The sequence below is a fragment of the Psittacula echo genome (assembly GCF_963264785.1).
Source record: "Psittacula echo genome assembly, chromosome: 11".
Lineage (NCBI taxonomy): Eukaryota > Metazoa > Chordata > Aves > Psittaciformes > Psittacidae > Psittacula > Psittacula echo.
The window spans coordinates 17,205,716-17,223,084 of NC_137746.1; the positions used below are offsets into that span (position 1 = coordinate 17,205,716).

A 17,369-nucleotide genomic window follows, 5' to 3' on the forward strand; every position below is an offset into this window, starting at 1 on the left:
TGTGGGATAAAAGTGAGAGCAATAGTTGACTCCTCACATTTACTGAATACTCCCACATACTGATGTGGCAAAAAAAGTTATGGAGCTCCTGATGGATCACAGCTAAGAACATGATGCTTACAAGGCTGCAGCACAGCAGACTGCTCAGTATTTTTGGACTCGGCTTTGCCATATCATTCTTCTTACTCTGAAGTGATAAACTAATTGAAAGAGCAGAATACAGAAACCAGCTGAAAGCAAAGGGGCTGCAGCAAGTACACTCAAAAGTTGTTTTTTAAAAGTAAATAAATACTGTAATGGTGAAAACAACTCAAGTGCAGTCGTCACCATCTTCAGCAGGTGCTTTATTCTGATTTTAAATTATTTAGGATAGAAATAGTCTTATTTTCCTGGTGTTAAAATCACTTAGCTACACCCTACATGTCTATAGTTCAACAGGGAAACAGCTGTTAATGTACAAAAGCAGTACTACCCCCCAAACCCTTCCTTTCATACTGACCCAAGAAATAAAATATGAAGAATGCATCCAAGTAGACATGAGAAGAAACACTCCACCAAATACATCCATGGGTACAAAGTAAATGAGCTATAGCTTTAAAACTGACCTAAATACAAAAACTTCTTTCTTGAGGAATTCAGAATAAATCTTGCCAGAACACCAAAGTATATAAGTCTCTACACAATAGACATAAAGCTCTTTCCTGAATAACAATGTTCACTCTAGTTACAGTTTGCACATCTATTTTAACAAGGAAGACTAAGAGCAACCATGGAATAAAGACAACATTCCCTCTCAGTTATCCATACAGGCTTAATACTGGACTCCTTTGTTTGCCCACAGTATCCTCTGGAGCTTCTCACAGGACACAAGAAGGCAAGTCCCAGTCCTTCTAGTCATATTCTCAACAGGTTCAGAGAGACAGTTTTGACCTGTAAATCATACTTGCAGATCAGCAGGGAGGCTCTGCAGGAAGAAATAATGCTCTAACTCTCAGCCAGGCTTAAACTGCACTGTTAATGCAGTGGCCCACATATTTTAAATGGAATCACTGTGTCTAGTATTAGGAGTTTATCCAAGATTCCTCTATGCCCACCTAGAATGCATCGCCGATATAAACAGCCTATATAGAAAAACCAAAATTGTCTTCAATAATCAAGTGATTTGTTATATTGACCAAAAATTATTCATAAATACCCACAATGAACAACTGCACAACTTGGGGCAGATGCTGTCATGTTACCAGGGATTCCCAACATAGACACCTACCAAAGGAAAGACATGAACCTTACCATGTTTTCCAAATCCAGAAGCACAGCATATTACAAACAGCAATGTGTTGTAAAACTGGAGAACATTGTTAGACGATACGGCAAAATCTTCCGTGTTACATACTTAAAGCCTTCGTACACACCGCATGGATATATTCCTCAAGGGCTCACAACCATCCTGATAACATTTCATTAATGACTGAGGCTTAACAAAGCATGCAGTATCATTTTGCCAGTGTTTGGATTGCAGTTTGAGAGGAGCATATTCATTCAAATCAAAGAGTTCTGCAGCTCCCAAATGAAGACAGAAGAATCATGCTCTGTGTAGGAAAGTTTAAGCAGAGATTATGTTACTTTCTCCTAAAATTAATTAGGAGCTTTAATTATTGGAAGATAAAATAATTCCAATAAGGAAACAAATGGCTTTATTTGTCTGAATCAGTATGATTGAAACTAAAGCTATCTTTTCTCAGCATGCAGTGGAGTGGAACTCAAATTTGCATAATACATTGCAAAGTTAAACTGAATGGAAATATTTCACAGCCACAGACTGGGCCCTTGTTTATCCCTCTCCATGCAGGTGGTGGCTTCAACTGGATACTTACTTAACTGCACTGTAAAAGCTGAAAGTTATCACAGCATGTTACAACCAACATATACATGTAAAGATTACCACAGATGTGTGCATAACACAAGATATCCATTTTGGAAGGATTCCTGAAAATATGAGTGAGCCAAGCACTGAAAAGAAAAATGAATTCGGTACCGAAATTACTTCTGTGCCATAACAACAAATTGATCTTTCCTGTTCTGGGGAGGGCAAACAAGATCCTCTGGGACAATGGGAAGGGATTATGTTGCAGGTTTACAGAGAGACATTTCAGACAGTTTTGGCCTCTTTATCTTCTGTCTAGAAAAGATGCCGACTACTTGAGATCAGAAATAAACAGGAGTGGTGAGCACTGTAAAGGAAGAAGAAATTCAGCACGTATATCACTCAGAAGTGTCAGCTAAGGTAGGGGATAGCACAGCAAAGTGACAAACCTGTATATTAAATACATGGCAGGCATCTCCTGTAGCAGCCTTCTCAACAAAGACACGCAGCAGAAAGGTGGTGGGGAGTAGCAAGATGTCACCACAAGAACCACAGCAGAAGTAGCTTTTAGAATTGGCATTCAGGAAAAATATGTAGGTTTGTTCTTATAAGAGGCAGAGTTGTTATAACTAGGCAACCAAAGAGAAAGTTCCAGAGGTAAGTTTCAGGAGCTAATGCATTTGTAATCAAACTGCTACAGCCTGTGTAGCAGCTTGCTCTCATACACACAGAGCTGCATATCTACCTGTCCACAACCTACCTACTTACATAAATCTATCTACATTTAGATAGAGATATGTTAACACTATATAAAGCCAGGATATAAATTTACAGTAATTTAAGATGTAACACGTATGCATACTTTTACACAAACACCAAGCACTTCCCAGGATTCTTTCAACTATGAGGAAAAGAGCAGAATACCAGATTTATTCAAGAAAAAGCACTGAAATGTTATGTCATGAACCAGCTATTTGGACACTTTCCAGCTCACCAACCTGTCACTTTGGATAACTTCCATCTCCCTGTAGGCACTGGAGCACTTTTCAAGAGAAATTTCTCAGTTTTAAGTACACTTGTCTTTGCAAAGTAACACTGAAAAAAAAATTAATTCCAATTTCAGTACTGTAGATACATGACTGAATTTATTAACTTCTGTCTTACCCCCGATGGTAATCCTTGTGTGAACAGCTTCCAATATATGCTCTGAAACAAATATTGACATAGAAATATTTTCTAATCCATGAAGCCTTTTGTTCCATAACAGCCAATGGAATGTATCATCTCTTCAAAGGAGATGGTTGAACTTCTATTTTTGTTAGAGTAGAATAAAAGAGTTAAGTATCATAGTTCTGAAAACTACATTCAGAAATAAGATCATTTTATCTTTCAGTGCATCTTCATGTGGAATGGCATTGCATCATCTCAAAGTATAGCCAAGCTTTTTTTTTAGTCCTAAAACTTGCTTAGCTAAGGCCATTTTGCTGCTGCAGTAAAGATTACAGCATCTTCGCTACCCAGTCTCACCAACCTCAAGTAATTTACAAGTCTTGCTGTAATAGTACTGAGATAAAATCCTATAATCTCTTTCATCATGGAAACATTCATTTTCTGAAGGCAGAAGCTTACATCCCACCCTGTATTCCTTATCTGTGTTAAATCCTTTTCTCCATTCACCTTGATCCCACCTTAACGTGGTTCACAAAACCTGCCAGCAGGACTTGTAAAAAAGTTCACCCTTTCTCCCTAGGTCCTCATGTTGTAGGTGCTCAGGTGAGGGTCATTACCAAACCCACTGCAGCAGGGAACAGTTGAGTAGTTCAATACAGGAACACACAGAGAACCCTTCTGTGGCAGTGTACACAAGCAAACAGGAGATTCTGTGTACAGGCCAATGCAAATAGGCAACAAAAGTGCACTACATAGGACAACCTGTGCACTGGTGTCAGGTGAAAAAGGAAGCTTGATTGCAGGGTCCATATTTACAGCCACAGTTGTTGATTGAACATCAGAATTAAATGCCACCTTTTTCACAGGTAAACATGGCACCAAGGCCAGACCTACAGATTTGTGGTGAAACAGCAATTTACCGTACTCCATAGTTTGAAAATTTCCCATCACTAGTTGGGACTGGGGAAGCCCAGGGAGTTGTTGGGACACTCATTAAATCAGTGGAGCAGTACCACGCTACAGATACTGTAAAAACAGGTAACTGGATGTGGAAGGGTTCAGGTAGAAAGAATAGCTGAGATGTTATTCCAGCTTGACTTGACAAATACCCAAATCCAGCTCCAACCCAAAATAAACCTAAAAATTACAAAACACCCTACAACCTGAGACAAGGCAGGAAAATACACAGAGGAAAAACCTGTTCAGATGCAGTTGATCTTTTTTTTCCTCATAAAATGACAATTTCAATTACATCTCTTCGTTTCCCCATATTCATTATCCTGGCAGTATGTACTGATATGTACTGATATTAAACTGCATTTTAAAAATCTATCACTGATTAACTGAATAGTGAAAATGAATGCTTCAGAAATACTCAATAGACATTTTAGGACAAAAAAAACCCCAAACAATTCTGCAGTCCACCAGATTGTGATGAAATCTTTTCTGGCCTTACTGAACTTAGAATTTGGCAAAAAAAAAGTTTCTCAGCTCCACTGAGGTTTCCTAAGTTATAAAAATCTCAAATGTGCATTACAATCCATCCTAGAATGACTTGCTGTGATTGCTGCTTTAGAGTTAGCTTTGATTGAATACTGAACAAAGAAGATTCTGGCTAACAACATTAAGAATTTTGACAGTTACAAAGCCAGTAAATGATTGAATTTGTTTATACTTTTAGATTTTAAAGATTCCTTCCATGTTGGATAAAGTATTTTTTTTTCCCCAGCTTTAAGATTTGCATCTCAAAAGAAAAATATGAATCAATCTGTCTCAGCATACTTTTGCCAATATTCATGTTTTAAAATTTATGCTGTATTTCTGAGAATTCAAAAACAAAATCTTGAGGTTAGAAACAGAGTTCCACTGTTGTTTGAGGCAGTAGATTTGCACCTTAGTCTTTTCCAGGCGATTCATCCATTGCTCACTGGAGCTAGAATAAATTTACGCTGAAGACTAACTTTCACCATTATGAAGTGTGTGTGCTAAGCATGCAAAGACTTTAAAAATCAAGATCTGCTCTAACAGTATAAGCCAAGTATAATAGAAAAGAATGCAATTTATTAGTCAGATTCACATACTCAAGACATGGAAAAGAGGAGCATAGAATAGGCAACATATAAAGTAACATTAACCGTCAAGCACCTCATGGACCACTTGATTCAACCACCAGTGAATGAATGAATCCACAGTGCTAACAAAGCAAATCAACCAAGGCATGAGGCATGTCCTCAGGACTGATGAGCAACTGTCAAGGGAAGGGATGGGGAGAAAGAGGATGGATAGCTGGATGTGAGGTCATGGAACCCTGGCGCACATTAAATCCTACTACATTTCTCCTACCAAAACTGTTGACATTATTATTACTCCTACAAGACATAAACTGAACACTGACTCATGCTTTTTGTTATGAGTGACATACATTACATTAATACACTGAAAGCATTTTCATAAAATAGATGTTTAGAAATTTTCATATTCAGTCAATGTGAAATAATGAGCAAAACAAGACCTGGAAATGGTTGCACCAAAAAAGAATGAGAAATGATAACCCAGGCAAGGGAAAATGTTATTTAAACTTAGTCGCTGGCAATATTACACTGATTTGTTAATCTGAACACAGATACCTATAACTCAGTGAAAGCACTAGTTTGGGGTTTCAGTCCAAGTATTAGAGCATTCCTCCCTATACACTTTTCACCTTGTTTTAGTAATTTGTTTAATGTTTAACTTTGATTGCAACAATTCATGTGAATCCCAGACTAGTGAATGCCAAGGTGACCAAAAATCACACAGAATTAAAATAGCAATTTGCTAATGAAGAATGCAGGAATCTAGCTCAAATGCCTCTACAGCCAAAGCAGACAGCTATCCTAAAGCCCTTAAGGGCTTTTTACTTGAAGTCAAAATACAAAGGATTAGATTTCTAAAGCCTCTTTCCAAATGTAATTAGGCAAGTATAACTTTTAAAGTAGTCCATCTGCCTGGAGCACAGCAGCTGTGATGGGAAATGGAGAATGCTACTGCAGTATTTGGATACATTCTCAAACAAAACTGCAAAAAGCCTCCAGTAATTAGTGGACAATATGAGAATTCAGAACTTGGCACTGGAACTCTATCTGCAGGAACACTTTGACTTGTTTATTGTGTATACTTGTTTCCACTGAACAAGCAGTGCAGTGAGTTAAGTGACCTATTGCTAGCATATCCTGAAAGTAAAATCTGTTATTAATGTGCATATTTGTTTCTTCAATATCTTACACAACATTTCTCTCTGCAGTGAAATCTTTCAATGCTCTTTTTCTTCTCAAAATTAATAATAGAATAATATCACATAATTACTTTAATGACATTGCATTGCCTGAATGTTACAGGAGGCTACAGAACAGTTTGCTGTATTCTGTAACAGATCTTACCCACTGCACCTATCTCATTGATTCTTGTAAATTAAATACAGTAAAGTTTCTGCAATGCTTCAACAAAAGATACGCTAAGGTAACAGAAGTAACAAGGCTGATAAAAGAATCAGGGAACAGGATTACTTGTAAATTAACACTAGGCAGGGAATTTACCCCCAGTGTTAAAAATCACTGCAATCCTAAAAGCAAACTATGCTTGATTATTCAGAATCCCATAGAATATTTCCTGTATTTTGCATAAATGTTTCCTCTTTGCCCTATTCTATTCTAGCAGCTGATTTCAGATTTAGCATTCCTTATTAAAAATACAGGAAGCATATTTTACATGCAGGTTCATCTCATGGGTGAGTTTTGAAATTCAGGACTTAAAACCTGCTACTGTTCATTGCAGATACCAAGTTTTACTTCAAACTATTCTGGAATGATTTGGGTAGGAGAATGAGTACTGATCACAAAGAGAAAACTACCCCTCTGAATGTTTTGTATCAATCTTTAGTATTTTGGATTTCATATGAGGATAACTTTAGGCACTTCAACATTACAAAACATTTTTTAAGTTTCTGTACAAGCATCTCACTACCAAAGTTACAAAATCAATGGAGATGACAATTTTGAGGAGACAGCACAAGAAATTTATAGTATTTGGCACTTTGTTCATCTACAACTGTTGTTACTTTCAGGAAACATTCCCTGCTATTCTGCACTTGCTGGTTCTTCAGACTGGACAGCTCTCCTGATGCCAAAGTATTTACAGAACTTCCCCAAGTGAAACAGTCCCTTGAATATGACGGGCCTTGTACTTGCACAAACTGAAGTAACAGCTACACAACGATAACTTCTCTCACGGAAACCCACTGGATGCTGCATTTTTACCTGGTCAGAATTGCTTACGTTTTGCTTGACTGTTTGGGAAGATTAGTTTCATTTGCAACTTTAAAAAGATGGCTGAAGAAGAAAAACTCTCTCTAAAGAAAGCAATTCAGTTTGGCATTAATGGGTATATTTCATTAGGAAAACTATGCATCAGAAATGAAAATACACCCAAAATCTATAATGCTTGTTGTTTCAACATGCAAATAAAGCACATGTGACTGGTCCATCATAAAAAAAGGCTGGATCACCAATGGAGAACTGACTATCACACAAGAGCCATCAGGAAAGCCATAGACTCAACCTTACCTTCAAATTGTCTAACTGTAAGCATAACAGCCTATGTAATTTTGTAATCTGAAGATTATGTTAGCTTCACAACACATGGATTTCTGCACTCCCTTGCTACAAGAAATCTTTCCTTAAATATGATATAGAATTTCTTTATTTTAGTATTTGGTCAATTAATTTTGAAAGGCCATTCCTAAAGAGAGAATGTCAGTTAAAAGCATACATAACAAAAAGAATGAACAGCTTAGCTTCTTCAAGAGCAAAGTATTCATTTGCACCTTAGGAACAATCTTCATATTCAGTTCAAATGACAAATGAAATGGGTCGCAAAGAAACACGTTACTTACAGACTTTAAATTGTGATTCAATGGCCCAGCAAAGCATGAAAATGCGCCCAGTGCTCCTGAAAAGGAACAGTCTGGATTCAGCTGATTTTATACGACAGCACCGCAGGAGCAAATCTCAGCAAGTCCGATTCAAGGATGATGGTGTGAGCACAAAGAACGAACTGGATCCTAACCCTGCCCAACATATAGCATTCACAGCTGGAAAACCAGAAATATTTACTGATCACAATTTTTTGCTACATCAATCTCAATCTGTTGCAAGGGCTCAGAAGGGGCTTCAGAATATTGCCATACAAACATCTCCCAGCCTCAGGAAACACTTCCCAGTTTTTAAAAGAAAAAAGCTGACCGTCAGCAAATCACTAACAGAGATGCCAAGTGAGCCTGCAAACTCTATCCAGGTGAACGGCAATCTTTCTGAACAAGACATCATGTCTTCAGATCTCTGTTACTTAAGAATAACTAATCATTTGGAAGATGGGTTTAAGAAGAGTGAGGTGGATGGTCAGTTAAGTCAAAGACCATCAAAAGCACAAAGCAATGGACCTATCCAGACTGACGATTTCTCAGGATCAGAGAAGACAACTGTTTCGACACAGATGCCTGAATACATACATGTGAGTTTTCCACAAGACAGCAACGTTTCCATGGATGCACCAGACACAACCACGAATTTAAGTAATTCACTGCATTCTTCTTCTGCCATAAATATCAATGGAAATAATGACAGCAGCATGCTGGTGTCTAATTCTGGAAAAGCATATCCTTGCCTACTCAATTCCAGTAACTGCAGTGAATGTAATTCTCATTCTGAGTCCTGTGAAGCAGATAGAAGTGATTCAGAGTCACTTGTAGCCAGCAAAGATGAAAGCAGTAAGGACTCTGCTCCATTCCCATCTCCATCAAATCACAGTTCATCTTGTTTCCTCAGAGACTGTCAACAGACAGGAGAGCACAAACCAGATTCCAGCTGTGTGACATTAACAAATGATGGTCACACAATAATGTCAGTGACCAGCAGTAATGCGTCAAAATCTATTCTGACATGTAGTTCTGAAATGGAGAACAATTCTACCCAGCCAGCTGTTTCCCAATGTAACAGCTGTTTAGAAGGATTTCACATAAAGTCTTATCTGCCAAGGAATGAAATAAAACCACAAACCAACACAGAGATTAGCGGACTCAATCAAATCCATTTGGCACACGGTGAACTCTGTGCCCTACAAGGCAGGCTGCAGTCTGTAGAGGAATCTTTGCAGTCCAACCAGGAGAAGATTAAAGTCCTTTTGAATGTAATCCAAGACCTGGAAAAATCCAGAGCCCTCAGTGAAGGGTATGGTGCATTTCAATATCAGTAATTCAGCAGTAGTGTATAGTAGATGCTAGCATTCTTGTAACCTTTGCTACTGAAAAACCCTTTCCTGAAATATTTAGAGATGAGTTTGCAAAACAGTATCTTACACCCCTTTTCTGGTGTTAGTACCTCAGCAGAGAAGCAAGTCTCTTGATAATTTGCCTTTAGCTGATACCACCTTTACTAAACCCAGTGTAAGACATGGTTTATTAACTGCTTTTTTTATTTAGATTCATGGCGTCAGATACAAAGCCACTGATACCTGAGATCCAGCTAAAACCTGTATGCAGTAGAACAACAAAACCCTACAGGCTTATGTAGTATACAAGGATATACAAGGATGCTGGGGATGGACTATTCATCAGGGACTGTAGTGACAGGACAAGGGGTAACGGGTTCAAACTTAAACAGGGGAAGTTTAGATTGGATCTAAGGAAGAAATTCTTTACTGAGAGGGTGGTGAGGCACTGGAATGGGTTGCCCAGGGAGGTTGTGAATGCTCCATCCCTGGCGGTGTTCAAGGCCAGGTTGGATGAGGCCTTGGGTGACATGGTTTAGTGTGAGGTGTCCCTGCCCATGGCAGGGGGGTTGGAACTGGATGATCTTAAGGTCCTTTCCAACCCTAACGATTCTATGATCCTATGATTCTATAATAGAAATCTTTAGCAAGAAATCTACCTCTTATTAGCAAGATCAGATATGCATTTAGTGCCAAAGCACTCCTACTGCTGAAAGGGTTTCTATCAGCAAAACTCTGCTTCTGTTCAACACATTACTACTGCCTTCATAAGCAAGTAAAAGGATTAGCAGCTAAAGCCCAGCATCTGCAGACAGTTGGGACCCCCCCCAACACTCCTAGTTGTATGTCATGATACCACAAACACCACAGCTGCTTAAAGGGCATGCCTTGAAAACAGGCACAGGTAAACTTGAAGGGCTCCAGTATGTCAGGAAGATTTCATGGGAGATGGAGGTAGGTGCTTAAAAGGGATTAAAACTATGAACATAGAGTGTGTGGAGATAGGCAGCAAGAACTCGCTTTGGAATCTCAGGTGTCAATGACTGCTTTCTGCACTGTCATGAGATGTTGTGACCTATTATTTATGTTTAGCCTGTTCTCATAGTGACTATAGCCAAGGATGCCAGCATTATTTATGTAACTTAATCATGCAACTTATTTGTGCATCAGAAATAATAATACTACTATAAATGCAAATAATTGCTAAAGATTGGACACCTTTGTAGAACAATGTTTAAATAGAATTTTAAATGTATCTATGCTCAATACAGGTTTGAGAATATCCTAATAATGTTTTCCAAACCATGAACAGCAGCTCCTACTTACAGTAAATACAGCTAGGATACATTTTAAAGTTCTGTTTTATGATAACATAGTTTATCCATCAAATACTTTTTGCCTTTGAAAAAATCCCAGATAAATCTGTCAAAGTATTAAGAGAACAAAGGTTCCATTTTACTTTCTTTTGTAAGGAGAAAACAACATTAAATCTATGTCATCATTTACTCGGGCAGCTCAGGCATCTAAAGTAATCATTATGCACCACTGGTCTGTGTGTAAAGCTGCATCCTTAAAATCAGATCATGTGCATCAATAGTATTTACTGACTGCAGTCAAGGCATAAATCTGACAGTGCAGCATTCTTCTTGCGGTTTCTGCAAAGTGTACTGAAATGTGAGACATGGAGATTTTTTGGGTAGATTCATTTGCACAGAAATAGCACAGAACATGACAGTGACTTGCTCCTGTGACCCAGCACCACATCTTTGCACTTGTTCCCATGTGGACAGGAAAGGGTTGTGTGGCTGTGCAGGAACTGTCAGGACAGAACTAACTGAAGCCACAATTTTATATGCCCCAATTTTTTTACAACTTCTGAAGAAGAAAGTAAATCCATTTTGAAGGATTTTTTCTTTCTCCAAGTATTTTATCTGGGAATTGAAATGACCTCCTTGCGTTTCTGATGACTTACACGCATTAAAATAATTAACACACTATATATCACATTAACATGTGATTTTACTCTGTACAGAGTACCTTTTTTTCTGGAAACATTAACCATTAATGTCCACCTGACTGTTAAGGTGAAAATATTTCTGTTAGCTTTTGTAACTGCATATATTTTTATTCCATGTAGCATTTCCCCATACAATCCAGCTCCAACTATCCTTTTTCAGAGGATTGTGCTTAGTCATTTTTCTCTATCTGAAAAGCCCATACAATTGTCTAATTCCAACTTTGTACAAACCTAGACGCAGCAGACAAACCCCATATAAACATACTGGTAACAAACACGCAAAACCATTTGTAAAACACCAAAACCCAAAAGTTCAGTTTAGAAGCAAGATTCAAGGCAGGGGGTGGAAAGAAAAATCCATGTGTCAACCTTAAACAATCCATTGTCTATTGCATATTTCATACAACACCCAACTACAGTTCTGCAGGAAATTACAGGAAAAAAAGCTCCCTCCTTGTCCCCTACATGTATTTATATCTGACAGTGGACAATTTTCAATGATGTTTGAGAATCTGAGCATTATGAAGAGTAACTTGAAGTGAAGCAAGCTCAGATGACCCAGTAATATTTACAGTCCATTTCTGTTCATTTCCCATATGGCTAAAAACAAAAGTTTTGCCAAATATCAGCCACTGTCACACTGAGATTCAATGACAAGCTTCAACCAATGCTGCTAGAATCATCTAGCAGTAAAACTGAACATCCCAAGTACTTGTGGAGGTAGTACAATAACACACGTGAAGAACACTTTAGGTCCAAAAGCAATCAGAAAATTATGTTAGTACAAACTGAGCTCCTGTAATTCAAATAAAACTCGTTCAAGGTGTTCTGCATCCTTCAGATGTAATGAGCCACTGAGCTCAAACTGCTTCTGCAGATCCGTCCATCATAAACATAATTGAACTGTAGCTGGTGTGAAGTATGAAAGTCACTTTCCTTGTTTTCTCAACACTCCAAATTCGTATACTCTCAGCAGGAAAAGCCTGACTTGGTTACCTCAAGCGAGGAAACATGAAAAAGGGAAAGAATGGAAAGCATAAGGGAGAAATCATATCAAGTCACCAAAAGCATGGATATTCAAATACTTTAAAGTATTTACAGGAAGCAGTTGCATGTCTAAGAGTTTTCACAAGTATTCATGCAAGAACCAACAACCAGAATCTTATCAGCATGAAGTGGGAAAGAAAGATTCAGAGATCTGTTAATGTAGCTGTAAATACACGACATGAACTACTGTCTGTTACAGGCGTAACTTCTATCACACTGGTCAAGACCTCAACAACTGCAGCACCTGCCAGAATACCGCATGTATCATTTACAGGTACCCAACTCCTTTGCATCAGTTTGTGTTGTCTGGATATCTCACAGATGTATAATAGAATGCTTTGCCTACAGCTAGAAAATATCTGAAATATTCTAAACCTGGTTTTTAACAAAAGACCAAGTGATACGAGTGAGGTGGTTTTGTTTTCCCACCTAGAAAACAATACTGGTATTATTTGAAAGATGTACATCTGAGAACTCAAACAAATTTCCCAGTAATGTTTCCCAGCATTGTTATTATCAGCATGCTTTGAAAATCCTCAGTGCCATTTCTGATGATGATGTGTGTTACATTCTGAAAGCTAGGATTCACTAACAATTGTAAATCTTGGAAAAGACAAACACTCAGTTCCCCAATGCCAGTAAGCTACAGCTCATGTTTACATACAAAGCAAAACCAAACTCCTACATTTCCCACTGCACTAAATGTTTATTTGCAATTATTTTGAGGAAGTGCAACCTGAGTATAAATTACTCCAGATTTAAACTGCAGTTTACATTAAACTCCTATGACCAAAACCCTTGGTAGTCCTGTGTTCTGGGAGCTGTATGTGCTTTGAATGCTCCATCTATACAGACACACTGCAGGAGTCCCCAGCTTGCCAGGCATCAGCCAAAATCTAGCAGGTACAAACTCTTAGTTATACCGTATACGCAGCTTGTGCACTCAGCAAGCAATTTATAGGGTTTCTTCCAACCTAGAAACACATTATCTAATCTCTGCAACCTCAGTCATGAGGCAGAAAACACACATCTTCAGTTATTTCATCACTTTTACAAAAATATAGGGTAAGAGAACTCTTCTCCTAGGTTGAAAACTTTACTTCCAAGAATACTGCAGACCTTTAGCTTTGCCAGTTTGCAATTTTTAAGGATATAATGAATAAGTTATATCCACATGGAAGTGTTTTTCACACTGTATTTTCTACATCAGCCAAATTTTTTAAAGAGTTTTATAAGCTTGTTAGATAAAGTCAAGCTTGGACACAGCTTTGGAACCTGTTGCTAACATGCAACTCAGTCAAGTACCGATGTCCTAAACCTCTGGTAATGAAACCGCAAAGTAACTGTCATGTCACAAATTGAACACCTCAGCTCCTCTGAGACAAAGGGGTTAGTGTTCTCCACAGCCGTCCGGATACTTCAGGAAGTTACATGACTTACCCAGTAGCACAGACTGGATCTGTATAAAAAGGGAGATCCAGGACGAAACAGATTTTCTTTACTTGGTCATTGTTTTTGAACAATCTCTGTGCATTTCTATTTGATTGTACAGGAACAGAGGCAACTACAGAATTTATGTACCAGCTACCCTTTAACCGCTTTCTCCCTTCAGAACTAAAAGCTATGATGTGTCCCCTGCATTTTTAATTTACACGGTTTCAATACAGGAAAGATCCTGCACAACAAGCACAAGAATCTGAACTAAAGAACAGGGGAAGTAACAAAACATTGATGTGCATTTTTGGTTACTAGGTAGTTTGTAATGATAATGGTGACTGGAGGCTTACAGTGCAACGATTAATAGAACACATACAAGAGAACATAGCTCCTCTAAAAAGTTTCTAGCTTTAAGAGGCAAAACCAGAGACAGCAAGGAAACATAATAGTTTTCACTTTACAGAGATGTTCCACAGATGTGGTTATGAATATTCATTAGACGATATTCTGAAACAACTAATTGTTACCAGGTTTTGCTCTAGACAAACCCATACAATCCCTATGTTTTATGTAGCCAAAAAGAGCCATGCAAGCATTTCTTTCTACTAACATAGCATCCCTGTTGGCATTAATTATTAAACCAGGTGCTTCCTCTTGCTCTCTGGTTTTTTTGTGTTAATGTCACTGAAGCATCCTTATCACGCTCCTTCTAAGCAGTCCCTGTGTCAAGCAACACACTAATTTCATATCAATCCAAGCGTGGATTACACTGATAGGTAAAGTAATAAAAGGCTTTTCAGGTATATAGAATTGTGGCTGTAAATTCAGCTTTATTAACTATCCAGCAGGATTATGTGACATTACTTGGGACTTTCTGCCTAGATCCTGCAGTACAAATGTTTACACTACAACGAACAAATGCAATTAGCAACCGAAACCACTGTTACCATGGCATATAAGGGACAGTATTAAACAAAAACTGAACTCTTGCCTCTGGATGATCTCTCCAACAGTAAATTAGAAACACTGAAGAAGGGGATTGAAAAAAGAACACGAGCAGATGCTATCCTTATGTATGCTATAAGCTGAACGTTTCATTGTCCAGCACGTGGTCTGGACTACTGAAAATTAAGTGCATTTTCTTGCAATAGTCTGATAAAATTTGAGAGACGCTGATCAAATTTTTCATTTTTATCAGTTTCTTCTATTTACTACATATAGCTCTTTGTCCAGGGATCACTCTCCAGTTCTAAATTAGAATAATCCTATTGCTTTCCTTTCACAAGCCAAGTTATTTTACTAAACACTCCAAACCACCTTAATTATAAGGGAAACAAGCTTCTAGTTAATTTTAACATATTACTCAACAATGTTTATGGATTTCTATATACATACAAATGCCCACAGTTAATAGGGTTTTAAGTTATGCGTATTCACTAATTTTACACATTTCTTCTACTCAGTGCCCAGATGAGGCTCATGGCTTTATTGTGATATCTCTATATCCTTCTGATGATACCTTATTCCTCCCAAGGAGCTTGCATTATAGAAATCGCAACCAGCTCCTTTTAACTCTCCCCTCTGCCTGCTAAAACCTCCACGGCAAACAGAGTTTATACAACTCCCACTCTCCTGTCTAGAAAAGGTGGTGAAATAAAGAAAAGTCATACAGCACCAGTACAGCTGCTGGTTGCATGAAACAGGCTTAATCACTATCCACATAGATTTGAACCTTACTTGAACTTCCTTGCACAGATCTGCTTTTCCATAATAGACATCTTGGCTCCCATTTGACACCAATAATAATTATGGGTTTCAATGGAGAAAGTGAGTTACACTCCACTTTTCTGTTAATTCATACCACTTATTTCAAAGACTTACATATTAACTTAGTTTCATACATTTTTAATGGAGACATTCCCATTTAAAGCACTTGAGACTCCTGAATTCACGCCAAGTCTATGACTGGGTTAGATTACGCTATCAAAACCTGACCATGGAAAGGTCATCTTAATACATTTTCATTTTTAACTCCCTTAAGTTTTGTCCCATTTCATGGGCACACTGTTGGGAGTTCTTAACTCATAGAAAGAAAAAGGTTTCTCTTATGATTAAGAGATGAACTTCTTTTCAAAGCATCAACCTATGCACTTTGTGTTTTAACCAGGGTCTAATTTTGAATAGTGCCAAACTATTCTCATCCTTTCCACATGTATTTTACTGAAGGAATTTCTCACTTGCTGCCTTAAATCTCTTCATTTTTCCATAGTGTAGAATATGACTTCAGACAGCAAGAAGGAAGATTTCATCAGATTTTGAAAACGCTGGATCATGCAGAGCAAACTCCAGCTCCAGCTTCACCTCAGAAGCTGCCATCTGATCATCCAGCTCCCGAGAAAAAGGAGTTGAGAAGAAAACCAAAAAAGGTGAAAAGAAAATGCTTCTGGTGGATTTGACTTCCTTAGGAAACCTTCTACATTTCAAGAAAACATTAAACCCGAAGGGGTTTGAGAGCACACACCTGAAAAAATGCTATTCCACCATCACAAAGCTAAAGAATGTTTAATCAGAGTATCTGAAAAATCAGAATTAAATTTACTTAAATCACCTCACCCAATAAAGGTGCATGAGGATACTGTTTTCAAAAAGAAACTGTTTCTTTCAAGAGGAAGCTTTCTCATTTTTTTCCAAGGACACTTTCATATGCTTTGTAAGGAATTTCTTTCCAACTTTACAAAAAATAACTATCTCTACTTTAAAACACAATGGTAGACATAACTAAGGGTGTCACACAGTCTTTGTTTCCTATAAGCAACATGGGTTAAAAGGAAAGAACTTCATTGACCTTTAAACAAACCACATAATCAAGAACAAATTCAGGGGAATCTATGTTGTTCAAACAAATCTCTCCTCAAAGGAGACAGGTATTTCACATCTCCACTTTTTTTGTTGTTGTTGCTATCAGCTAGTACTTAACAACAAAAGAAGACTTTCAGGTTAGGTTTTACTCTGTCCTTTCACTGGTTCAGCTTAAAAAGCAATCATTTAGATGATTCAGTGACTACTCTGAAAAGAATGATAGAATCATAACTCAGTCATTCTAGGCTCAACCCCCTTACTCAAGCAAGGTCTAATCAGGTGAATTTGAGTTCTGAGGATCTCCAAAGACAAAAATACATAACCTCCTGGGGAAAACTGCTGCCATTTTTTTCCCCCTAACATCTAATCTGTATTTTTTGAGCTCTAAAACTTGTGTCCATTACTTGTTTCCCATCCAACTTTGTTTTTAAGAAGAATTAGACAGATAATAAAACCTCTTTCCTAAGCCTTTACTTCAAGTCTGAACATATCCAGTTTTCACTGCCTCTCTTCACATGTTGTGTGCTGCATCCCACAATCATCTTGGCGGTTTCTCTCCAGTAAGTTGATGTATTTCATCTACTTGGAAGATGACAACAGGACACAATGCCTCAGATGTCATCATACAATGGAGTGAGGAGCATAACCAGTCTGGCTACCATCTTGCTAAACCAC

The 17,369-nt window shown here is 37.9% G+C and overlaps 2 protein-coding genes across 2 annotated transcripts in view; one reads left to right on the plus strand and one right to left on the minus strand.

Annotated features, from left to right (window-relative positions):
- The window catches only part of DOCK2 (dedicator of cytokinesis 2), a 167,788-nt gene that overhangs the window by 82,934 nt on the left and 67,485 nt on the right, over positions 1-17,369 (minus strand). The gene's annotated exons all lie outside the window — the stretch shown is intronic.
- Positions 7,922-16,291, plus strand: INSYN2B (inhibitory synaptic factor family member 2B; the record flags this gene model as incomplete). Its single annotated transcript, XM_080627461.1, has 3 exons — positions 7,922-9,294; positions 12,598-12,672; positions 16,105-16,291. 3 exons carry the CDS (start codon positions 7,922-7,924, stop codon positions 16,289-16,291), a joined length of 1,635 nt encoding a protein of 544 aa, XP_080483587.1.